The sequence below is a fragment of the Phaethon aethereus genome (assembly GCF_964289735.1).
Source record: "Phaethon aethereus genome assembly, chromosome: 12".
In the NCBI taxonomy this organism is placed as follows: domain Eukaryota; kingdom Metazoa; phylum Chordata; class Aves; order Phaethontiformes; family Phaethontidae; genus Phaethon; species Phaethon aethereus.
In genome coordinates, this window is record NC_138588.1 from 317,503 (window position 1) to 342,280 (window position 24,778).

The following is a 24,778-nucleotide window of genomic DNA, read 5'->3' on the forward strand; positions in this document are numbered from 1 at the left end:
CCCACTTCCGCCGGAAGCGGAATCCGCCACAGACTTGCGGCGAGGGGCCGGAAGTGGTGCTCGGCGTGGCGGTCACTTCCGGGGCGCCGCGAGCGGTCGTCTCCCCGTGCTCCAGGCGGGGGTGGGGCCTGCGCCGAGCTGGTGATGGCCTCGGCCGGGCACGGGGCGGGGAGGGGCGCTCTGCTCGCGGCGCGGCGTCTGGCTCGGGGATGGCCGGTCGCTTCGGCTCCCGCCCCGGCCGGGAGAGGTTCCTTTTCCTTGCGCAGCGATGCGCCTTTTTCGCCGCCCACCGAGGCCTTAAGGCGAGGCGCGGTGCGGCCGGAGGGAAGGGCCATCGCACGCCGGTCGCCCATTGGGTCCCTTGGGCGGCGGGGCAGGGCCGGGGCAGGGCCGGGGCAGGGGGGCGCGACTCACCCGGGGCCTCGGGCTGCGTCTGATGGGCGCTGTAGCAGCGGGGGGTGCTGGCTTTGGGGCCCTGGCTTTGGGGCCTTGGCTGTCGCCTGTTGCCACCCTCGTGGGTATGGAAGTGTTTTGTGCGGGGCTGGGGTGAAAGCAACAAACCACAGAGGCTGAGCTGGCCACTGCTGGTACGGCTGCCAGCACACTGACAATTTGGCATCACCTATAACTCCTGCGGGGTCTTGCTGGGCTGCAGGACAATCCTGCACCTGGTGGGGTTGCCAGATCCCCATGGCACAGCATGGGAAAACCACTGCTCCCTCAGTGCCCAGTGGGGCCCAGTGGGTCTGCGCTGTGCCTGCTGCTGGCACAGCTGCTCTCAGGGCAGAGCTGGAGCTGGGCGGTTGTGGTCACTGCCTCCACCAGCCAGAGCCAAGCCTTGTGTCTTTTCCCTCCTGCTCTGCCTGCTCACAGCCAGCCCTGGTGAGCCCCAGCACTGCCACCCAGGTCCCTGTCTCCCAGGCAGTGATGATGAATGGCACCTGTGCAGCCGCGTGTCCCACCGAGCCTTTGGGATGGCAGGCACCAGGAGGCAGGGCTGCTTCTGGTGCAGCAGGACCCTCCCACTGTGCTGCAGCACAGGGCTGGGGGAGCCCCCGGGCTTCCCGGTGGCACTGGTAAGGTAACAGCGGTGGTGTGTGTGTCAGGACGGGCCAGAGCTATGGCTGCTTCGTGGCAGGCATGAGGGGTTTTCCGTAAGAAGCTGGGTGTTGCCTGCGTTGGCACACGTCACAGCCTCCGAGGGGTGCGAGGTTTTGCAGACGAAAGTTGAGGGCAGAGCTGGGAGCGATTGGCTTTCACAAGTTGCCCCTGCTCTAGCATCCAGCCGCAGAAGATAAGACTTCTCTTGAAGTTGGGCAAAACTGTGTCACAAACCACTGCAGCCACGTCTGCCATCCTGTGCCGTCTTCTCGAAAGAAAGGAAGAGGTTTTATCTTCTGGGAAGTCTACTGGCTGGCACCCTGCAGCAGGGGATTTACGAAGCAGAGGGGCCAGAGCCGTACTTTAATCCTATGCTGCCGGGTGCCTGCCCTGCCCTCTCTGGAGCAGGTGCTCTCATGGCTGTGCAGCAGAGGCCATGTTTGGTGAGGCCAGTGCTGTAGATGGGCAGCCAAGAAACCCGAAAGCAAGTGTGCTTTTCCAGTTGATGGGTCAGAGCTGGAGCACAATCCCAAAGGAAGTGCAGGGAATTCTTTTCCTTTCTGAGTCCTTGGTTCTGGGCTGGGAGATGTCCTCCTGGGAGGACCTCCTTCAGCCGCTCTCGGGGAGAGCAGACCCGATTCTTGGCAGCAGTACTGCCCCCAGTCTGGGCCCAGCTCCGCTGGGGTGGAGGGTCTCTGCGGTGGCTGCAGAGGTCCCGAGGCTGGCCTGAAGGCAGGCTCATGCTGGGGACTCTCCTCTGCCCCTGGCACCTCTCTGGGCTGGGCAGATCCAGTCGGGTAACCGCGATCCTGTGGGGCCGCAGCAGGGGGGTGGCTGCCCCAGGCACGAGCATGGCGGTGGACCCAGCCCCTCACAGTGTTGGCTGGCTGTCCGGTTCTTGCTGTGGTGCTGGGTGAAGGCTCTCCCTGCAGTGCCCTCCAGGAACTGTCTTGGACAACCCTGTTTCTGCCACCGAGACCCAGGAAAAGCTGTGAGCTCTCTCCAGGGTCACCCTGCCTCAATGTGTCCTTCCAGCAACTGGGACAGCCCTGATGTGCGTGGTGGGACCCTGGCACTGCAGGGCTGCCTTGGTGCCCTATAGCTTGTGGTTTCCCTTTGCATCGAAGGCATTAGTAGCTTTATAATCCTACAGCCACTGATGGTCCAGGAATGAGCAAGAGCTCATTCGGGTGTTTCTGGCCTTTGTACCCAGATGACAATTAGAGCTCCCGCTCTACTTTTGATCATCTGATGAGATACTAATCTTGTGGGTTATCACAGTGTGTTCCCACCTAATGAGTTCTTGCCACCATGGCAAGGAGCGAGCTTCAACATATGACTCTGTGAAACAATTAGACGCACCAGTTAAAGGGAAGCTTGAGAGTTCTACACAAAGCACATAATGTCCCATTCAGGTGAAGCAAAACTAAAGACTTCAGCAAACAGGGAAATGCTTTTGCAGCCTGGCTCAGTTCTGTGGCTGCAGGCGTTGGAGGCCGTGGCAAGAAGCAGACCTCAGCCTGCGACATGTCTTCTCTGCCCTGTGTCCCCTTGGGAGGCACAGCCAAGCTGGAGGAAACAAATGCCGGCATCGCCCGGACAGACATAGGAGGTCCCCCTGAGCAGGGCCTTGCAGCACCCATCATAGTGTGGAGTGTGCAGGGGGTGTCATGGCTCTGCACCTGCCCTTACCAGATCCCCGGGGACGTGGTGGACAGGCTGCCAAGAGCTGGTGTGGTTGAGGGCAGCCCCAGCCCTGTCTCCCCAGCACTGCCACTGGCAGGAGCAAGCCCAGAGCACGGCTAGCACCCGCCATGGGCCACTCTTCCTCAGCGCTCTGCCAGCTTGCTGGTGAAAACCTGCTCCTGCCATGCTTAGATTTGTGTGTCCATACCTGTAAGCACCCCCCTCCCCAGCCCACAGAAGTCCCTGGGCAAATGGGGCTCTTGCTGAAGGGCCATGAGTGGGTTCTCCACCCTGGTGTTTCCTGCAAGCGTGTCACGTGTGGAGCCCCCCGAGTGCTTGAGCTGGGCAAGGATGTCCCTGCACAGCTGCAGTTGTAGGGGGACAGGCGATGGCGGGATGCGCCGTGCCGCATCCCAGGGCAGGGGCCGTGCTGTGGCAGGCTGTGGGTCAGTACCTTGGCAGCATTATGGCAGATAAAGTTACAGAACGACCCTGAGCCACCACTGTTTGTGTCTGCAGCTGTACTGCAGGGCAAGGTCAGGGCGTTCAGGCTGTGCCTTGAGTCCCCTGTGTGTGACCACGGTGAGATGTTATGTCTGGGAGTGTGGCTATGAAAAAAGCCTCTAAAGCTGGCGGGACCCTGTGGAGCGCAGCTCCCGGCTGGCCCACGGCAATCCCAGCGTCGGGGGGTACCGGGGCCTTCCCAGGAGCCTGCTGGTAGCATCCAGCGGTGAGGGGAGGAGCCGGAGAGGCTCCAGGGAAGGGGGACTGTGGCCTGAGCTTTGGGAGAGGGCACAGCAGGGCAGCTGGGGACACGCATGTGCAGCACAGCAGAGGGGCTACAGGCTTGCCCTGCACCAGCGCGGGCATGGCGGCAGAGCGGGTTGCTGTGCTCCAGGTAAACATTTTATTATTGATTTCGTCCTTCTGGGTGTCCTCTGCCTGCCATTGCTGCCCGTTATTTGATTTTCTGCCCTGTTTGTCAGGGCCCTCTGCCCTTCCTCTGCTGCTTCCCCACTCTCCGGTCTGCTTTCACCCGCAGTGTGGTTGCTGCTGGGGAGCAGCACTGCCGCAGTCCTGCTGTGTACCTCAGCTGCCCCCAGGGCTGGGGGTGCCTGCAGGCAGGGATGCAGCCCCGTTGCTGCTCTGCCTCCCAGAAAGCTTGAGCAGATGAACAGTTGCATCACTGCTGGAACTTGTGCAATCTCTGCAACCCGAAAGCCAAAAATTGACCTGATTTTTCCATGAAAGTAGGTTTCTGTTGATTGTTGTGTGCTCTTGGGCCACGCCACATGGTGTGCTTGGTGTGGAGGAGCACAGGGGTGTCTCTCACTGGCTGCAGTGAGCAGTTTGGCCTCTGTGCCTACACTGTGCGCTCCAGGGGATGCCATGGGACATCTCCTGGCAGGGCAGACCTCGCGGGGAGCTGCTGACTGTCTTGCGGTAGCCTGCTGCAATGGTGCACTGGGAGTAGCTGCGCAGAGCAGCCTGCTCCTGCCCATCTCCTGGAGCACACCAATGCCTCCAAGCGATTAAGTGCCCCCAAGTCAGTTAAGTGTCCAAGAGGAGGGTTTGCAGTCCCGGCAGATGTGGCTGCAGTACCTGCTTCACCCCCTCGCTGCCCTGTAGGCAGGGGCCGAGGAGAGGGATGCCGAGCAGCCCCGTAAGGTGTGGGGGAACAGCAGCTGTTCAGATCCAGTCTGGCAGCCCTGCTCTCTGCTCCATCTGCAGCCGTCCCCCAGCCCCGGGGGGGTGCTGGGAAAGGAGATCCCGTTCATGTTTGTGGCTTGGTCCCGCAGCCAGGCGCTCCCCAGTTACAGGTGTTGTCTTTGGCAGGGGCGCGGGGTCAGTGTGCAGTCCAAAGCCAATACTTTATGTAAGAGAGAGGTGCTTCCTGCCTGCCTGCCCTGCGGCACCGAGATAAGCCCCACTGTGACAAGGGCCCTTTGTCAACTCCTCTCCCCAGCGTGACATGTCACAGGGGCCAGGTGCAGCAGCTTGCCACCTGCCTGGGCATGGCCGCCAGTGCCTAAATGAGGCGTCTGAAGATAAGGTGCTCAGGCTGGGGCAGGCAGTCCGCCTACTGCCCTCCCTCCCACCACCGGGCCAGGGTCCAGCTCAGGACCTGCCCCCAGCACATGTATCCCCCATATATCTCCACGGGGCACTCCCAGCTCAGCTGCGCATCCAGTGGCTGCGGGGCTGGCCGGGGCTTGCTGGCCGTCAGGGACGACTCCCAACCAGGCTGCCGTGGTGTGGGGGTAAGTGCCACACGTCCATGGGGCGCCAGGGCCCTGCCCCGGGCTGCCTGGCAGGACTGTGGCCCCAGAGGGTGGACCTGGGGTACTGCAGCCCCCGTGGCAGGTGGTCCCCAATGACAGCTCTTGGGGCCGTACGTGGGGTCGGCCCCGCTGGAGTAGCTGTCCCTGGGCAACACTTGCAGCCAGGTGTCTGCCCTGCAAAACTAACCCAGTTTAACACAGAAACCTGCCCTCTGCCAGATTTTCTGGGCTGTTCTCAGCATCTCAGTTACCAAGGTGACTGTTTCCTGTGCGATTGCTAATGCTTCATGATCTCGATCATGATATCCGAGTGACTTCCTTTTCTCTGTAAGGAGCTGTAGGACCTGCTCCTACCTAGAGCTGCCCAGACGCCTTCTGAGGTACGGACGATTCAGGTCAGTTTGGGTTCTGCTGCTTTTTGCTCTTGACCTGGCTTTTGCACTGCTCTTGACACGGTCCTGCGCATGCAAGGGATGAGAGTGTATTCTTTTTTATGAATGACCGAAGCCGAGACGAGCTGCAACTCACTTCTCACCTTTTCTCCTTGGTGGAAGTCTCTCTCCTGAAACAGGGTTGATGGATTTTCCTTGTGTTGCTGCTTTCCAGACAGCTTCTCTGTCAGGCTGCTGCGTGCTGGCCCGGGGCTGCAGCCCCCGTGATACGGACTTGCGGGAAGGCTGGTGCTGCTCCTATCGGCCTAGCTGAGGAACCCCCTGCTCCGGTAGCTGCTGGGGCTGGAACAGGCCGGTGTACATAGGCTTGCGTGCCACCAGCCCTGCGTCGCAGAGCAACCTGCCATCTGCTGCGCCAGGCACGCGGGGACGAGGTGTCTTCTGGGCACCCTTCTCTGCAGGCGCCCTCGCACCCCTGGTCGGTGCCCGGGGCCCAAGGGGGCTGAGTCCCCACAGGGCAGATCCAGGTCTCCCGCTCAGGCCGGCACTGGCAGCTGCCGGTGGCCGCGTGCCGGGACAGAGGAGAGGTCGCGCTGAGCCCGGGGTCGTGCCCGGTGTCGGCGGAGGGTGGCTCTCCCCAGGCCGGGGTGAGGGGCAGCGGCCCCGGTGCTCGCGGTTCCCCGGAGGCGGGCTGCGGGGGGTGCCCGGGGCGAGCGGGGCCCAGAGTGGGGCAAAGGGGCCGGGCGCTGCGGCGGGGTGCGGAGCGCTCGGCGGCGCCGGGGCGGCGGCGGGGCGGGCGGGGCGGGCGGCGGTGACGGCATCCGGCGGCGCCCGGCGGAGCGGCGGCTGTGCCGCGCCGTGCCGGGCCGGGCTGCGCCGGGCCGAGCCGGGCCGGGCCGGGCAAAGCAGAGCAGAGCAGGGCCGCGCCGTGCTGAGCCGAGCGGCGCCGGGCCAGGACGTGCGGGGCCGGGCGGGTGGTGCGGGGCGGGGCGGCGGGCGGCGCTGACAGCTGCTCGGCGTAAACAAGCGGCCCCGCCGGCCGCCCCGGCCGCCCCTGCCTGGGCCGGGCCCGGCTCCGGGGCGGGCGCTGCGGGCGCCCCGCGGCGTGACGCGGCGCCGCCGACAGACGGGCCCGGCCGCCGGCGGGACGGGAGCGGGCAGGCCGGCCGCGCGGTAAGGGCGCGGGGACGGCGGCGGGGACGCGGCCGAGGACGGGCTCGACCCGCCGGCGCCGGCGGTTTGACAGCTGGGGCGGCCCCGGCCGGGCGGGACCCCGGGCGGCGGAGGCGGCGGGGCCGGGGCCGGGGCTGGGGCTGGGGCTGGGGCTGGGGCCGGGGCCGGGGCCGGGGCCGGGGCCGGGGCCGGGGCCGGGACGGGCGGGGGCGCCGCGGCCGTTGGGCAGCGCCGGCTCGGGGCGCTGCTGCCGGGGACGTGCGCGGCCCGGCGGGCCCTGGGCGGGCGCTCCCCGGTGCCGCGGGCTGGGCCGCCCCTGCGGGGCCAAGTCTGTCTGCCCGGCAGCACCCGGGGACGCCGGGCTGCGGCCGCCCGGCGCCGGCGGGGCAGCGAGCTGGGGCTGGTGGTGGGGTGGCCGGAGCGGCCGCTGCGGGAAGCCGAGGGCGAGGAGGGAGCCAGGCCTCGTCCCGTCGCACCCGTGGGGTCAGCCCCAGCCCGACCGCCCTCGCAGTCACCCGTGGCTCCGCTGCTGCGGGTGCGGGGACGCCTGGCGGCCCGGCCGTGCCGTGGGGCCGCTGCTGCAGCCTCGAGACTGCCGTGCAGCTGGGCTCAGCTCGCGGGGAAGTGCTGGTCTCCAGCAGGATCGGGAAGGATCCTGGCCGGCTGCTGCGTGCGTGCCGGGTGCGATCGGCAATCTGGGGCTCTGTGCGTGGAGCGGAGAGCACGGCCCATGAGCTGGCAGCGACTTGCATCGCCACTCGTGCCCTGCCATGCAGGCTGGCCTGCAGCAGCCCAGGGCTGTCCCTGTGCCTCTCCTTCCTCCTCCTGCTCCCAGGGCACGAGGCCAGAGGTTTGCAGCAGGAGCGAGGTGTGCAGCAGAGCTGCCGGCGTCTAGCGGGGAGGGAGCCAGCCCGTACAGCTGTGCTGGGGCAGCAGGCACGGAGTGCCAGGGCTGTGGAGGGCTGGACTTTGCACCCTGTGGAGCGGGCCCATTGCAGAGTTGTCCCCACGTGGAGCGGTCGCCGCTGGGGAGCGGGGCAGCTGCTGGCTCTGGGAGCAGCAAGGTGGAGGAGACTGCCTGGCTCGAGGATCTGCGGGAGAGGTGCTGGCACGGAGACTGGCCGTGGCAGATAGTGTTGCCTTGTGCTGTGCTTGCCGCTCTCTCCATTTGCATGGTAGCTCTTTCCCTTCCTTGGGGGGTCCAAGAGCCTTTCCCAGTGGTAACTGTGATTTGGGCCCTGGCATGTTCTGGCACCAGGGAGTCTGGGCCAGCCTCTGGCAGGTACTCATGTCTCCGGGTGCCTCGCCAGGGTGGCCCAGCACACAGCTGGCCAAGGTCTGGTCGCCGAGAGAGAGCCGCAATATGCCTGAATCGCAGCACTGTCTGTGCTGCAGCCTGCAACGGGGTCTCATGCGGCTGCCAGGAGCTGCTCTCCTCCCCTGGCAGCACCGCAGGCTCCCTGCTCGCTGGGGCCGCTGCTTGCCAGAGGGGGATGGGACTCCTCTGGGCACTGCCAGCTCTCACCTTTCCCACTGTCTCTGAAACATGGCCAGATATTTCAGGGTCCTTGTGGAGCTCCATGCATGGAGCTCACACTGGCACTGTTGTGTCGTGGGCTCCTTTGCGCTGGGTGGGTCGCTCCCTGCTCTGCTCCCCATCTGCCTTCCCAGCTTCTTGTGTTCGCCCTCCAACACAGTGCCTGTCCCCAAGCATCCCTGCATGCAGGTCTCTGGGTGTGTGCTGGAGGTGACGTTGTGCCCCTTTTCCTGGTCCCTGTGCCAGTTTCCTTTCTGTTTTGGAGATGAGTCACACCGGTGTCACCATGTTGTGCTCCAGAGGAAGGGCAGAGCTGAGCTGCTGATGGTGACAGGCAGCACAGCGCTCGGCACTGCTACCAGGCACTGCCTGGTTGATCGCTGACTGTGGAGGTGCTGGGGCCTGGGGCTCTGCTCTTCCTGGCTTTCTTCCATCCAGTCCCTGATTTAGCTGGGGTCCCTTGCACAGTGTCTGGGGGCATCTCCTCAGATCTCCCCTTGGGACTGGAGAGGCAGACTTCCCATCCTGGTTGCTCCCATCTCCATGCCCAGATAAGCCCGTCCCAGCTGAGAAGGGGCTCTTGTCTGCTACAGACACCTCCTGGCGGCAGGAGGCACAGCTTCTCTTGCCTTGCCTCTCCCCTCCTTCGGTGCCTTTGCCCCCTCTTGGTTCGTCTCCCATGTTTGTAAGCACGGAGCGTAAGTACACATTGGGCAATAGGCAAGATAAAGAGCGGCTCTGTGCTGGGGCCAGCGTGCCCTGCGGAGCCAGCCGCCGCTGTGGCTCCTTGGGCCCCCAAGTCCCACAATGGCTGTCCGTGAGCCGCGGTGGACAGCGGGCCCCCTTGCCCGGTGCTGGAGTCGCGGCTTGGTCCAGCGGCGCCTGCCCTCCCTGGGTTTGAGGAGAGGTGCCCCGGGGCCTGACAGCTCTTCCAATCTCTCTGCAGGTTGTGCTGCTGTCCCAGACGGTCTGTTCCTGCTGCCGCCTTCCGGCCCGGCTGTTGTGGGCTCGTCCCCATGCTCTCTTGGGCTGAGCAGGGGCCAGAGGGGCAGAAAGGCCGGCGTGCCTCAGGGCACTGACGCAGGGGGGCCGCTGGACCCGCCGCTCCCAGGACCCTCCTGCTCCCCAGCTAGAGGAACCCCGATACTCTGATGGATCTGAGGCCCTGCTCGCTGCTCCTGCTCTGGACACTGGTGGTTGCCCTCGCTCTCCTGGCCCAGGAGGTGCTGGCCCAGCATATTTACACCAACACCTGGGCTGTGCTCGTCCCCGCGGGGCCCCAGGAGGCTGACAGGCTGGCCAGGAAGCATGGATTCCTCAACCTGGGCCCGGTAAGTGCCCCGCTTCCCTCTCCTGTGGAAGTGGTGTCCTCTACCAGCTCTGCTGCAGTCTGGGTGGGTGCAGGCTTGGCCCCAAAACTGGTTCAGGGGCTGCTCTTTGTGGCCACTGCATTTGCGCTCGTTTACCGCAGCCTTCCAGCATCCACTGCGTTGATTCAAGGGTGGTAATTAGGTCGATGGAGCTGGGGCTTCCCATTGCCGTCTGCACGGTAGCAGCACCTCCTGGGCGTCCCCAGAGCAGGCACTCTTGACAGCAGCCGCATGTCCTTGGCCCTAAGCTGCCCTTCACAGAAGGTGTGTCAGCAGGCCCTCACTGCTCTCAGCTTTCTCTGCCCTCAACCGGTGGAGGGACGGGGCAATGCACGTGGCTGTGCTGGGCTGGTGCCTCTGTCACCCCCCGGCAGCGGGGTGGGGAGAACGGGGTGACAGTGAAGGAACCGGGGCTCTTGTGTCCCCTGTGGTCCCAGCTGTTCCCGGCCTTGTCCCCAGCGTGAGGACCTCCATGGCGCTTTCCTTCCGGCAGCCTTGGCAGGGCCCAGCTCCCCTGTGGTCAGGCCCCAGGCAGCTGGCTCCACTTTCCCTGGCCAGCTGTGGGCTGTGCACTTGCTGGTAGCAAGGGTGCTTGCAGGTCTGGCTCCCGAGGCACCGGTGTGAAAACCGGGCCTTGTCTGAGAGCCGCAGGGCCAAGTGGGCCAGTGGCTGGGCTCTTGCTTGCCAGCGCGGTGCTGCCAGCAGGACATGTCTCTGTTGGCAGGCTGCTTCTTGCAGGCCAGTGCTTTTTGATGCCACTGTTGTAGCACGATGCTGGCTGTCCCATGCTCTCGGCACAGGCTGATCTGTGGGAGATTTTTTTGGATCTTTTCTTGGCCCTGTGCTGTGGGCAGGGTGCTGGCCCCTGGGCTGGCAGCAAGTGGGGGCTTTGCCAATGGAGCTGGCACCGGCACGGCTGCCATGACCAAGCAGGGGGCCAAGGGGATCCCACGGGAGCAGGTGCAGCAGGACTGGCCCGGAGGGATGCCACCCGGCCCCTGTGCACGCATGGGGAGCTGGACTGGCCCTGCTCCAGCGAGGTGAGGCTGGTGCTGCTGGAGCAGAGCCCGTGTGGCTCTGCCAGTCGCCGCTGGGCTGCACACATGCCCGGGGGTCTTTTGCCTCAAGAGTGGGGTGCTGCCACTAGGCTGGGCTGGCTCTGCAGGGAGGAAGCGAGGGACAAAATCCCAGAGGAAATTGCACAACTCGTGGCTGTGGTGTCAGGACCTTGCTGTGAGCAGCTGCCACAAGCTGCGTCGGGTGGGGAAGGTGGCTGCTGCTGGAGCCAGTGGGTGCCTTGTCCTGCCGCCTGAAAGGAGCCCTGCACGGGGTGGTAGGTACACAGGGCTCTGGGGACAGGGAGCCCCAAGTCCTCTGGGGAGGAGGAAGATCTGTGGGGGCTGGGGCCATGCCCCCCCGAGGGTGACTGCACCGCAGGGACACTGGGGCGGCCTCATGCAGGTGCTGTCTGCGTGGAAGTGTCTTGGAGCTGATGCCAGGGCAAAGGACATGTCAGGCCAGGGCTGCTGCTGTGCAGGGGGAACTGGGAGAGCAGCCCAGGACGCATCCCTCTGGGCCGGGTCTCACTGAGAGCTCTGGGAGTGGGGGACAGGGCTGACATGCCATCAGCCTGCTCCCAACTGCCAGCAGCGTTTCCCATCACGCTGTGGTGCCGCGTCCCAGGCCCACCTGCCAGGGCCGAGGGGCACTGGGCTTTGCAGCTGTGCTTCCACCGGCCCAGCAGTGCCTGTCAGGCCCCAGGCTGCAGCGCAGAGCTGCGCAGGGCCCCGTGGCTCAGCAGGGAGCCCAGGCCTGTTTGAGGTCCCTTCCTGTGAGCTGTGGAGGTTCTGTGCCAGCTCTGCCCAGTGGCGCCCACCTTCTCCCTGCACCGTTTGCTCTGCGGCCAGAGGCTGGCACCTCCCAGCTCTCCCAGCCCGCTGAGCTGCTGGCGCAGCAGCAGCGAGGCAGCACCTGCAGGCAGAGCCCCACAGGCTGCGGCAGCTTGGGCTGTGGCGGGAGCTGCTGGTCTGGGCATGTTTTCTCCCATTCTGGAGCCCATCCCAGTGTCTGTGCTGCGGGACAAGGCTTGGCTGGCCAGGGCAGCCCGTTCCCGAAGAGGGGCCGTGGTGGCCTGCTAGGAAGAGCAGTGCTGGAAGGAGCTGGGCTTTCTCTCCTGGGAGGTTTCTGGGCTGCTGTTCCTGGGGGGGTGTGCTGCTGGGACAGGATGTGGCAGCCAGCCTGGAAGGGGGGGGACTGGGTGCTTCTGGCAGTGCCCCAGTGAGAGGCCCTCAGGGTCCTTATCTGAGAGGATCCTGGCCTCAGCATGGGGTCTGGACACTGTCCTCGGAGGCGTGCTGTCCTGGCGTACTCCCTGCTCCACCGCTGCCTGTGGAGCCAGGACAAGCAAGCAGTCCCTGGGGCCAGCGGTCCCTCCAGCAGAGAGGTGCCAGGACCCGTGCCTGGTGCCAGTGACCTTGAAGGGCACCCAAATGACAGTGTTGGGGGTGGTGGTCAGAGGAGAGGGACAGTTGCATCAGTGAGGCAGGAGCGTGGTGGTTCATGCCGTTGGGGCTGGTGCCGAGGAGGGGGCGCAGGCACTGCCTGCCCCAGCCTTGGGATGGGGAGCACTGGGAAGGGCATGGGTGCTGGTGCCAGCCTTGGGCTGCTCTGGCAGGACAATGGGGATGACCAGCCCCAGCCCAGGGAGGAGTGACCTTACCTCCCATACCCCTGGGCTGCAGGTCCCTGCTAGACCCTGCTGTCATCTGGCACATCCCCTGCTCCCAGGGATGCAGGCAGGAGCGTGGGCAGTCTGCTGGCCCTGGGGCTGGCCAAGCTGGCCGTGAGCTGTGGCAGGAGGGCACACAGGAGCGGTGAGCTGGCGCTGCTCTCCGCGGGATCAGCGCTGCCCGCCCTGTGGACACACAGGGATGGGGACAGCTCTGCCCTTGCTGAGGACAGGGACTGTGGGGATTAGGTTGGAAGCATGTGGGCTGGCTGGCTCCTGGCTGCCACCGCAGTGTCTGTGCAGACCTAATCCAGTCGGATGACCAGGCAGAGCCGCAATCTGCTTGCAGGAACAATCAGAGCTCTGTCCTTACCCCCGAAGTGGGGTGAGGGGGTGCTGGGGGAGGGCAGCTTGCCTGCAGCTCGCTTTCCCCTCTGCCAGACCGGTGCAGAGGCTTTTCACCTTGGCACTTCCCCAAATGAGCTGAGCTGCCAGAGGTCCCAGACTGTACTGGGGGGACGCAGTGTGCTGCGGGGAACAGGCCCGGGTCTGTCCACAGTGACTCTTGTGGTGCTGGAGGTGCGATAGTGCCCTAACAGGCAGGGCTGCAGCTCTGCAGCCGGCTGTGCCCCGCAGGGAAGGGGTGCAGAGCTGCAGGCTGAGTCCTAGACTTCCTCTGCGGGCCCAGGGCAGGAGGAGTGCCCAGCTGCCGCTGGCACCAGGGAGCGCAGCCCCACCTGACGAGCACCACACCACGTCTTGGGGAGCTGGCATGGTCTGCAACTTCTCTGGATGACACCAGCTGGCACGGTGTGGGGTTGATTTGCACCGTCCCCTGCCGCAAGCTTGCTCCCCACCATGGTCCAAGGTCCAGGGGACGCACACAGGGAGGACCAGGGTCCTGAGCTGGCAGCGGGGGGCTTTGACTGCCCCTCCCCTGGGGACTGACGTGCTGATGTGTGCTGGTGAGCTGCGAGCACCAGACTCCCCTGGTGATGGAGCCATGGACACGAGTCCTGACCCTGGTGTTTGGCTCTTTCTGTCCTGTGCCACTAGTGCTGAGCTGCCACGAGTCAAGTCTGTTCCCTTTCCAACCCACGGAGCAGCTGGTGCACGGGGGCCATGCCATGGGGGGAGCCCAGTGGAGCGGAGCAATTCTCCTTCGGCGGGCTGGGGCTTGGCCTACTGGCACGTGGTTCCCCCCGAGCAGGGGTGGCGCAGGCCCAGCTCGAGGTGCCCGGGTGTGCTTCGCCCACCCCGCGGAGCATGGAGGGGCTTCAGATGAAGTGCGTGACTTGAAGAGCACAGCCCAGATTTGCTGCCCCAGGGCTGAGGGTGCCGGTCAGCCGGGTGCACCTTTCCTCCCCTGCTTGGCTCCAGCTGACTGCGTGGCTGGCCAGGGTGGCGGCACATCTGCAGAGCTCTGATGAGCTTGGAGGTGTTTGTTAACAGCAACCCAAACAGGGGCGGCGGAGGGCCAGGTGTCCTCTCCCTCGTGTCCCTGCAGCCCTTGCAGCCCAGCCTTGTGGGTGACGGCACAGCCTGGGTAGGCCAGATCCTGCCTGCAGCCGCTGCTGAAGCGTTGTGGCTTCCAGTGGGGCAGGGTGGGTGCTCGGTCCCCTTTTCCCCAGTCCAGGCAGGCTGCTGGGCTGGGAGGCCCTGGGCAGCAGGGGTGGGGCCGCTGCTGCCAGGCTAGCCCCCAGGACTTGCAGGAGGGGATAAGGAAATGACAGCACTGGAGAGGGTTTGGGGTTTAAAAATAACTGGCTGGGCAGCTGCATGGTCTCCTGGCCCAGCTGGGCTGTGCTGGAGTCCCGTCCTGCCTCAGCCCTGGCTGGGCTGTCCCTGCAGCCAGTGCAGCACGGCTCCTCGGCTGGTGGCTGCCTCTGCCTGGGGTCGGACGCCTGCGTGCCACCTCGCTTTGCTCTGCTGCAGCTGGCTGTGCCCCGAGGTAGGGCCCAGTGCTGGGTGGGTGCTCCGGTGGGGTGCTGGCCTGTGTTGCCTGGGGAGAAGGACTCTGCGAGTGGGCTGTCTGGAGGAGCAGAGTCTGGCTCAGACCCTCCCTGCCCTGGCTGGGGCTGCCTTGGGAGTGGGGTCTGGAGTCCCCCTGCCCCCGTGCTAGCAGGGGGTGCTGGTTGGCTCAGGGAGAGGAGTGGCAGTTTTATCTGCTTAGGTTGGTGCCTCTTCCAGGCTGGCTGCAAAAGGCCTGTCCCTCTCTGCTGCTGCTTGCCTGGGGCCTCCCTGTCAGGGCAGCAGCTTTATTGGACGATTAGGGACTTACTGCCATGCGGGGACCTGTGGGAGGGTGAGGTGGGCAGAGGCCACATCACTGTGGCCTCAGGGTCTCCCCAGCTGCCTTGTCACAGGCTGCCACAGCCTCTCGCATGAGGTCCTGCACCGTGTACCAACAGTAGTTCTGGAGTGGGTGGCCCAGCCTGCCTGTGGCAGCCCCAGAGCTTGGGATTACAGGTGAGAGAACAGGGAGTTGGGGGGGCTGGGCTCTCATGTCCATCCTGCTCCTTTCTTTGTTACAGATCTTTGGTGACTACTACCACTTTCGGCACAGTGGTGTGGTGAAGCGTTCCCTCTCACCCCACCAGCCCTGGCACAGCCGTTTGGCCAGGGAACCACAGGTACGTGCAGCGAGGTGGCCCTGCCTGCCGTCTGCAGGAGCCTGGCTTTGGTCCTGGGCACTTCAGACTGTCATGCGAGCCAGCACTGGGCACGGGACGGGGCTAAGCTGCCTTGAACCATCGCCTGGCATTGAGGCCCATGGCAGAGCCAGGTGGGAGCCCAGCATGCAGCTGGCAAGGGCAGGGGGTCAGCAGAGCCTGCATCACCGTCCTGTGGGTGCTGTGATCCCAGGGCACGGGGCCACCTCAGCTCCCTGGAGGGCTCTCCGTCCTCATACGCGGGGCAAGGTGTGCGGGGCAGTGCCAGATCCCAGTGTGGCGGTGCTGCCGTGATCTCCGTACCCTGGCTCCAGCCCAGGGGCCTGGCATGCAGGCAGCACAGTGGGGTGCGCAGTGTGTCGAGGCAGCTGGCAGGCTCTTGGCAGCCTGCTGCTCGGCAGAGCTCTGTGCTCTGACCTGCCCGCTCCACTGGAGCGCAGCCTGTCACGGGATGTCTGGCGCTGCCGCCCTGGCATGGCTGGGCAGGGGAGGCCAGGAGGGACGGTCTGAGTGCTGCGGTGGCTCTGGCGGGGTCAGATGCTCTGCCAACCCAAGGCTGGCTGCGAGCTCCCCAGGGAGAGCCCCTCTGCGCAGGCTGCTGGCTGAGGGGCAAGGGGCCCAGGGAGCTGCTGGCGTGGGCACGAGCTACCAAGGGGGCAGGCAGGGGCAGTGGGGGAGCCCCATGTCCTCTCTGTCCCCAGGTGGAGTGGCTGGAGCAGCAGGTGGCAAAGCGCAGGACCAAACGAGACATTTTCATGGAGCCCACGGACCCCAAGTTCCCACAGCAGTGGTACCTGGTGAGTGCCAGGCAGGGGCTGTGTGCTGCCGGGCGAGGAGGGGAGCTGCAGAGTCATGACAGCGAGTACTGAGGACACAGACGTGACACCCGATGGATGGCTGTTGGGCAGCTGCTGCTGCCAGCCAGGCTCGTGGGTAGGAGGAAGACCTGAGGCAGCTGCCTGGTGCTGTGCATCCGTGGACACCCCAGGGAAGAAGCTGTGCTCACGGAGCTGCGGCTCCCTGCCGGGGCGCTGGCAGGGCTGGGGAAAGCCCAGGGCCGGACTAGGGGGAAGCAGCTCTTTGCTGGGAACAGGGTCCATGCCCATGCCTGTCTGCATCACCAAGCCTGGGCACAAGCCTGATCTCTGTGAACAGAGCCGTGTTTCTGGGGCCCAAGAACAGCCTGGGGCTCAGTCTCCTTTCATGGTGGTCCTCCCCAGGCGGCTGTGTTCAGCCCTCTGTGCCTGAGTCTCCTGGGGTTTCCTTTCCCCCTGCCACAGCAGAGCGGGGTGAAAGCTGGTTCTTGCCTGCCCTCACAGCCGGGCCTGGGAGGGGCCCCCGCACACCCCCACTGCAGTGCCAGCAATTGGGCACAGCTCCTATTGACAGGGCTTCTCTCGGCAGTACAACACGAACCAGCGGGACCTGAATGTGCGTCAGGCCTGGGAGCAGGGCTACACGGGCAAGGGCATCGTGGTTTCCATCCTGGATGATGGCATTGAGAAGAACCACCCTGACCTGGAAGGCAACTATGTAAGTGTGGGGCGATGCCACAGGGTGGTGTGCCACAGGAGCCTGTCAGGGCGGCTGCATCTGCTCAGTGCAGCCCCAGAGCCATGTGGTACGGGGCTTGTGCCTGCCATGGTGGGACACAGAGGAAAGTGATGGTACTGTAGCCTGCCCCTCTGCTCATCCCAGCCTCAGGGATGTGAGCACAGGTGTGGCCCCATGGCAGTGGGTAGGGTAGATGGTCTCTAACTGCCAGATCTGTCTTGCAGGATCCAGGGGCGAGCTTTGATGTCAATGACCAGGACCCAGACCCGCAGCCCCGTTACACACAGATGAACGACAACAGGTGAGGCAGGAGGCAGAGGCGAGGGTGGCCGGGCCCGGCCGTGGCAGGCACTCGGTGGCAGTGCCAGCCCACACAGACTGTGGGAGGGTGCAGGGGTGATGGCACACTTCTGCCCCTCGGAGAAACCCCCTGCTTCCCTTTCTGATGCAAGTAGCATCTTTTGGGGCTGCCCAGCACCAGCGCAGGCTGTTCAGTCCCCCCTGCTCCAGAGCGGGAGGGTAGACGGAGGAGCTCTGTGGGGCCTTTGTTGGCCCCCTGCTTCGAGAAGGGTGGGAGGCAGCCTGGGTGCTGGTCCCTCCAGCTGCAGCTGGTGCCCAGCCCTGCGCTCCTCGTGTCCCATCTGAGCACGCTTGGTCCTGTTTCGACTGCAGACATGGCACACGCTGCGCTGGGGAAGTTGCTGCTGTGGCAAACAATGGGATCTGCGGTGTTGGCGTGGCTTACAACGCCAGGATTGGAGGTGGGTGCCACTGTGCCCTGCGCCAAGAGCAAAGCCTGTGCCAGGCTCCACGGGTGTCTTGTGGCCAGAGGAGCGGGCTGTGCTGGGGATCTCAGCGCTGCTGCCCAGGGTAGCCCTGTGACGGCTCATGGCATGGGGCGGCAGCAGCAGGCAGAGGGCTCTTGCCAGCAGCACCGCTGCCCTGCGGCGTGCGGCTGCCCTGCCCCGTCCGGTCGCCTGTGACGTCTGCTCTCTGGCCCTAGGCGTGCGCATGCTGGATGGGGAGGTGACTGATGCTGTCGAGGCCCATTCCCTGGGCCTCAATCCCAACCACATCCACATCTACAGTGCCAGCTGGGGCCCTGAGGACGACGGCAAGACTGTGGATGGCCCGGCCCGGCTGGCAGAGGAGGCTTTCTTCCGAGGGGTCAGCCAGGTGAGCAGGAGAGTTTGCTGGAGGAGTGCCGGCTGAGCTCCTGCCCCTTCCCCCAGGTCTCCCTTGCTCTGCCTGCCCTGGACGTTTTCCCAGCTCTCCCATGATGAGCTGTCTTCCAGCCCATCTCTAGGATCAGGCTCTGTTGGTTTTTCCTGTTCTTCCTGCACGATGGCTCTGAGTCAGGGCTCCTCCCATGCAGGGTGCTTATCTTGCCTTTCTGAGCAGCCCTGTCTTCCTTGCTCGGAGGGCTCCCATGCAGGCAGCGCCGTGCCAGGACAGTCTCTACCTGCTCGCCGAAGCCCTATGCTGGTTCCTGCTTCATTTCATGCCAGCCATGGACCCTTGCTTCCTCCACTTGTCCTCCACTTGGTCCCTGTGTGCTGTCGGTGCAGCCTGTGCTTTGGCATGGCCATGGTGCAGCCCGCATGGTTCAGCTGTGCCCTATGTTCTGCCTGGGGTTCCCTGCACAGAGAGACGTGTGTGCTGTGCAAGGTGTGCTGGCAAACCCTCCCCGCTGTGCCATGCTAGCTCTGTCACACGTGCTGTGAGTGGAGCTGTGGCGTTTGGGTGCCAAGCAGCCAGTTGGGACTGCTCTGCCGAGCTCCCGCAGCGCTGCCAGGCAGCTGCAAATCCCACATAGGTAGAGTCAGCCTGGGTGATGTCCGAGCAGAAAAAGTCATCAGTTCTTGGAAGCCCTGCTTTGGCAGGGCCTCCTGCCGCCCAGCGCCTTACCTGTTGGGGCAGTCTCTGCAGAGCTGCCTCAGCATCTCCGTAGGCATGGTGGTGGTGAGGGATGGGGGTGCCGGGCTCCCAGGCCAGCGGGCTGGCCAGTTGCATCCCACTGTCCCAGCTGCATCTGCTTGGTCTTTCCCACTCAGGCTGCGAGAGCCCTGGGGCCAGCACTGTCCCCTCATCCCCAGCTCTGGCCTGGGGCTTCCCACCCTGCGGCCGCGTGGGTGATGCCAGTGCTGGCCCTCACCCTGCCTCTGTTGCTAGGGCCGAGGGGGGCTGGGCTCCATCTTCGTCTGGGCGTCTGGGAATGGGGGCCGCGAGCACGACAGCTGCAACTGTGACGGTTACACCAACAGCATCTACACGCTGTCCATCAGCAGCACCACGCAGTATGGTAATGTGCCCTGGTACAGCGAGGCCTGCTCCTCCACCCTCGCCACCACCTACAGCAGTGGCAACCAGAACGAAAAGCAGATCGTGAGTCGGGGCTGTCGGTTTCTGCAGGCTGGGGACTCACGGGGGTGGGATGTGCCATGAGCTGCGGCCACCGTGGGCGTCCCTCTGGGAGCCAAGCGGGCCATGGAGCTGGGAGCAGGGCTGGGCCTGCTCTGCCATGCTGCCACCCTCTGGGTCGCTCCCAGGGCTCCATCTTGTGAGTTAAGGGCTTCTGGAGGGAAGCTCGTGGTCAGCCCCAGGAGTGGTGGCTCTGCCTCGCCTCTCGCTGCCCTCGCAGAGATGTTAAGCCCCCGAGCCAGCTCCTGGGCTTGGCCGGTGCCGACAGCACCTCCTACCCCGGTACTCCTCCTTCCAGGTGACGACTGACCTCAGACAGAAGTGCACCGAATCGCACACAGGGACGTCGGCCTCGGCGCCCCTGGCTGCTGGCATCATCGCCCTCGCCCTGGAAGCCAAGTAAGGGCAGGCACAGAGCGGGGCTGGGCTGGGGCGGCCGCACAAGCCCCACGAGGCAGCGGCAGCCAGGCACGGACCCGGACTGGGGCCAGGAGGAGCCTGACGCCAGTGCCTGAGCCCCGTGTCTCCCTGCAGCAAGAACCTGACCTGGCGAGACATGCAGCACCTGGTGGTGCAGACGTCGAAGCCAGCTCACCTCAACGCCAATGACTGGGTCACCAACGGTGTCGGCCGCAAAGGTAGTGGGGTGCCGGGGATGGACCAGGGTCTCCCATTCCTGCAAGCACGGCTAGCCCAGGGGTGCTGGGGCAAAGCCACCCTGGCAGCCCTGGCGGTAAAGGAGGCCCCGGGGAGCCCTGCAGTGTGGCTGGGCACACGTCCCCCCCGCACTGGGGACCCCCGGGAGCGGCATTGACCCCCCCTTCTGTCCACAGTCAGCCACTCCTACGGCTACGGCCTGCTGGATGCTGGGGCCATGGTGAGCCTAGCCAAGAACTGGACCACAGTGGGACCTCAGAGGAAGTGTGTCATCGATGTCCTCACGGAGCCAAAGTAAGGGCTGGTGAGCCCAGGAGGACATTGCCCAGCATCCACCCCTTGCAGGAGCCCAGGCACCTCTGGGTCCAGGGTGGGGAGGATCTCCAGGGCTGAGCTGCCCCCGAGACCCTGGGCCATTCTCTTGTGAAAACTTGGGGAGAGCTGCGACAGCCGCCTTCAGCTGTCCAGCACCGACATCGACCGCTGAGGCTGCCTGCGCCTGCTGGGGCTGGGCCGGGTGCGGCAGGGGTGCGGGCAGGCTGGGGCACTGTGGTTTGGGAGCAGCCAGCACGAGTCATCCCCAGACAGAGGGGCTTTTCAGGGTCAGACAGAAGCTCCTTTTACTCCCGCTTGGCCGCTGCTGCAGCGCAGCGTGTGCTGAGTCTCATGTGCGGCTGGGGCACACCCCAGGGGCTCTGGGGGTAGGGGGGCGATTCCTGGGCATGGAGGAAGCCAGGACTGGGCCCTGCCTCTGCCTGCTGCCCTGTCCCAGTCCCCTGGGACCCAGCCCTGCCCGACCAGAGCAGGCACTCCTTGCGACCAGCATCCTGTGCTGGCACCAGGGCCGGCACCGCAGGCAGCTGCCGGGGGATGGCTGCACATGAGCAGTGGGATGGGAATGGTTGTGCCCGTCCTGTCCCTGGCCATGCTGTGCAGGGTGGAGCTGGCCCCATGGCGGGTGAAGAAAGGGCCCATTCGGAGCTGGCAGAGAGCTGCAGCCGGGGAGGGGGCACCAGGCAGCACGTGCTCAGCAGAGCAAGTCCCCTCCACACCCGGGAACAGGGGCAGGCCCATGTGGGCAAGACTGGGTGCTGCCTGGGCCATCTGCTGCCTGCACCCTATCTGGGGATGGAGGGGAGGCACCAGCTGCTGCAGGATTGCCTCGGGCTCCAACTGCGCCAGGGCAGAGCGCCCGGCTCCCAGGGCAGCCGCAAAGGCCTGCAGCGGGGAGCGGGGGCTGGGGTGCCCTGTCACGTGCCCCCGGGCTGGGACTGGGCTTACTTTTGCCTGTCCTTGGCAGGGACATTGGGAAGCGCCTGGAGGTACGGCGGAAGGTGGACGCCTGCCTGGGGAAAGCCAACTACATCAGCCGGCTGGAGCACGCGCAGGCCAGGCTGACGCTGTCCTACAACCGGCGGGGGGACTTGGCCATCCACCTCGTCAGTCCCATGGGCACCCGCTCCACCCTCCTGGCTGCCAGGTAGGTGCTGGGCTGCGGGGTACCCCGGGGCAGCCCCAGGCCCGGGCTGGCACAAGTGGCTTCGTGGGACAGTGGCACCCATCTCTTGCTCCCGCTTGCCCAGGCCCCACGACTTCTCAGCTGATGGCTTCAATGACTGGGCCTTCATGACGACACACTCATGGGATGAGGACCCCTCCGGGGAATGGGTGCTGGAGATCGAGAACACCAGCGATGCCAACAACTACGGTAGGGCTGGGCCAGCCTTGCCCGCACCACTGCCCCCCTCTGAGCCCAGGGTGGGAGTGGGAGCAGCGTGGGTGCCCAGTGTCCCCCCAGCAGCCCCGAGCCAAGGGGCCGGTGACTCCTTGGATGCTTTGCAGTGACCGGGCTGGGGAGAGGCTGGAGCTGGGCACGCAGGGAGCGGATGCAGCTGATCTGGGGCGATGGGGGTCTGAGGCAGCAGATGCCTGCCATGCCAGCTGGCCTGACCACCCTGCCGCACTCTGTGGGCAGCCCTGCACAGGGGCATGGTCCCACGTTGGGCGCTCTTCCAGGTGGTGGGCACAGCCCCACTGTCCCCTGACAGCCCATGGCAGGGACCAGTGCAAGCCCCCTCCCTGTGCCTGTCCCAAGCATACATGGTCCCATGGGCATGTTGATGGTCCTTACCCCGTGTTGTTGCAGGCACACTGACCAAGTTCACGCTCGTGCTGTACGGGACCGCCACCGACTCCCCCAGCCTCTCCAACCAGCTGGAGAGCAGTGGCTGCAAGACCCTGACCCCCAGCCAGACCTGCGTGGGTGAGTGCGGGGCAGCAGGGAGTGGACAGGAGTGTGGGGCACAGGAGGTCCTGCTTTCACTGACCCTGCCTTTCCCACAGTCTGCGAGGAGGGGTACTACCTGCACCAGAAAAGCTGCCTGAAGCGCTGCCCTCCCGGCTTTGCACCTGGTGTCCAGAGCACACACTACAACCTGGAGAACAGCGTGGAGCCCATTGCACCACACCTCTGCCTGCCCTGCCACCCCTCCTGTGCCACCTGCACGGGGCCTGGTCCCAACCAGTGCCTGACCTGCCCTGCGCACTCCCACTTCAGCAGCCTGGACCTCTCCTGCTCCCACCAGACACAGAGCAGCCGCGCATCCCCTGCCCTGGCGGATGGTGAGGGGCTGGCTGAGGCTCCCCATCCAGCCAACCTGCCCGTCCTCATTGCCAGCCTCAGCTGTGTCCTCATCGTCGTCATCTTTGTCACCGTCTTCCTGGTGCTGCAGGCGCGCTCAGGCTTCAGCCTGCGGGGCGTGAAGGTCTACGCACTGGATAGCGGGATCATCTCCTACAAGGGGCTCCCCTCCGACATCTGGCAGGAGGAGGGCCCGTCTGAGTCGGACGGTGAGGAGTACGAGGCCCACAGCGAGAGGACTGCCTTCATCAGAGACCAAAGTGCCCTTTGATGAGCCCTCCCGCCCCTCCCTCCTCCCTGCCCAGCACTGTGGGGCCGGGGCAGGCGAGGCCGAGGGGCTCCGGACTCTGCCCCTGTCCCTCTCCCGCACCGCAGCAGCTCGGGGCTCCCTACCCGCTGGCACTGTCCCTTGGCCCTGGCCTGGGCTGTTGGGCACGGCCCTGCCGGCACCGTCCGTAGCTCGGCACCGTCCCAGTCTGGCACCATCTCTCTTGGCCCTGCATCCATCCTGTACCCCACACTGGGGTGTTTGATGGCAGCAGGGCCCCTGGCGCTCACTGGCCCTGCGCTGGCAGCCGTGTCCCCTGCCCCAGGCAGGCGGCTGCTGCTGGGGGTCACACAAGTCCCCCAGGGTGGGCAGCATGTGGGGTCCCTGGGTTGTCATTGCTCAGGCTGTGCTGACCGGGGCAGTGCCGGCTCTGCCTTGAGCCGAGACATGCTCTACCCCACCAGGGCTGAGCTCAGCCCGTGGCAGGGCATCCCCCTGCCCCTGCTGCCCTTGGCACGCACCGGGCCTCTGCCTGAGCCCCCAGCCCAGCCTGCTGTGTCCTGGCTCCCCAACACCTCCTGAGGGCCTGTCCACCTCCACCCGTGCCCTTCAACAGCAATAATGGCCAGGCCTCAGCCTCTGCTGCCTGCTCACCTGCTGCCTGCCTGTTCCACTGTGGCTGCGGCTGCCTGTGGCGTGGACAGGAGCCCACGTGCACCAGCGAGTGTGGGGCTGGGCAGCGCCTTCCCCTCTGCCCGAGGCTCAGCACCCCCAGCATGGGCAGGGACCCCCTCGCACAGACCCTGCTCTGTGGGGCTGCCCTGGGCCTCCTCCTGTTTTGCCCCTGGGCAGGGCTGTGCACGCTGCTGGCCGGGGCACCTGCATTGCCCTGGCTCTGCCTGCACCCTGCCTGTGCTGGGCAGAGCCTGGCATCCCTGCAGCCCCAGCACATCCCTGCCCCCCAACGTGCCTTGCCCCCACTTGGTGACAATCCGTTCTGCTCCCTGCTGGAGCTCCCTCCCGGCCCTCTCTGCCCTCGCTGCCCCTTCCCCGTGGGCTGGGGGCCAGTGCTGCGAGCCCCTTCCCCGTCCGCCGCCACACACCGGGGCTGTGGCACGGGCTCCCACCCGTTCCATGCCAGCGCCAGCCCTGGCCTGCCACGGACAGAGCTGCCAGCCAGGGGCCACAGGACTATTTTTCTATAATAACTTTTTGGTGCACAGTAATTTTTTCTTGTAATTTAATCAGCCGGGAGCTGCCTCCTGAGCCTGTTTTTAATTTAATGGATGTGGATATAACGCTAGAGAGACTGAGTTATTAAATGTTCAGAACTATGCAAACCAGCTCCACTGCCTGTGCTCTGTGTGCCGTGGCCGCAGGTGGCTCCGGCTGCAATGGGCAGCCTGTCCCCCGGGGGCAGGAGGGCACAGGGCCCCCGGGACACCCCAATGTGCTCCGGAGCTGCAGGAGGGACCTGAGCCCTGCCTGCAGCCCTGCCTGCAGCCAGGGCAGAGGCATCTTGCTGGGGTCCGTGCCTGCTGTGCAGGCCGGGAGCCCTGGCTGCTGTGCTGCCTGCTGCAGCGTGGCTGCAGGAGCCTGCAGCGCCGGGTCCCCTGCAGCAGCAGGCCAGCACAGAGAAGCCCCTGGGAGGTAACGAGCCTCCCCCCAGAGCCCAAGGCTGCCCTGCTGGGGCTGGGCAGGGGCTGCTTGTTGGGGACACGGTGGAGACTTGGCACCCAGGCAGGGACTGGGGGCCTCACCTGAGCGATGGGAGGCAGCTGCTTATCGGGAACTTGCAGAGAGGGGAGCTAGTTCGGGAACCTGCTGTGGTGGGTGGAGGGGGAAGGGAGCAAAACTCTGGGGGAACTTGCACCCCTTTCCCACAGCACGTGGGCTGAGCCCCTCTGCTGCAGCCTGGGGACTAGCTGAGCTCCCATGCTGCAGCCCCCATGTCCAGCACCACCCTGCAGCCCGAGCACGATGCCCACAGCGCAGCCCTGGGGCAGGGATGGCTGGGTTGGACCCGCTCACGCCATGGGCAAGCCCCAGGCAGAGCCTGCCCCAGCCTCACCAAGCCCCGCGCAGGGTCCTGGCCCCCCAGGAGGTCTGTCGGGGCTGCACTTCTCACAGAGGCAGCTCTTCTCTGCAAGAGCTGCTCAACCTCACTGCACCCATGGCCACAGCGACTTCCCATGGTCTGAAGTCAGCTCCCTGCAGTGTGCAGGCGACTGCAGGTGCTTCTCAGCCGGCTCTTCCTTTTCTCACGGGGCCGGGCCAGGGACAGTTTCCTGCTCCC

At 65.4% G+C, this 24,778-nt stretch overlaps 1 protein-coding gene across 1 annotated transcript; it reads left to right on the forward strand.

The window, feature by feature from the left end:
* Nucleotides 1-9,131: 9,131 nt before the first annotated feature.
* Nucleotides 9,132-22,485, forward strand: FURIN (furin, paired basic amino acid cleaving enzyme; the record flags this gene model as incomplete). Its single annotated transcript, XM_082005196.1, has 15 exons — nucleotides 9,132-9,502; nucleotides 14,804-14,902; nucleotides 15,643-15,738; nucleotides 16,346-16,474; nucleotides 16,720-16,796; nucleotides 17,168-17,256; nucleotides 17,499-17,671; nucleotides 18,668-18,880; nucleotides 19,215-19,315; nucleotides 19,451-19,554; nucleotides 19,750-19,867; nucleotides 20,874-21,053; nucleotides 21,157-21,281; nucleotides 21,720-21,836; nucleotides 21,917-22,485. Exons 1-15 carry the CDS (start codon nucleotides 9,323-9,325, stop codon nucleotides 22,483-22,485), a joined length of 2,370 nt encoding a protein of 789 aa, XP_081861322.1. The 5' UTR covers nucleotides 9,132-9,322.
* Nucleotides 22,486-24,778: the final 2,293 nt, after the last annotated feature.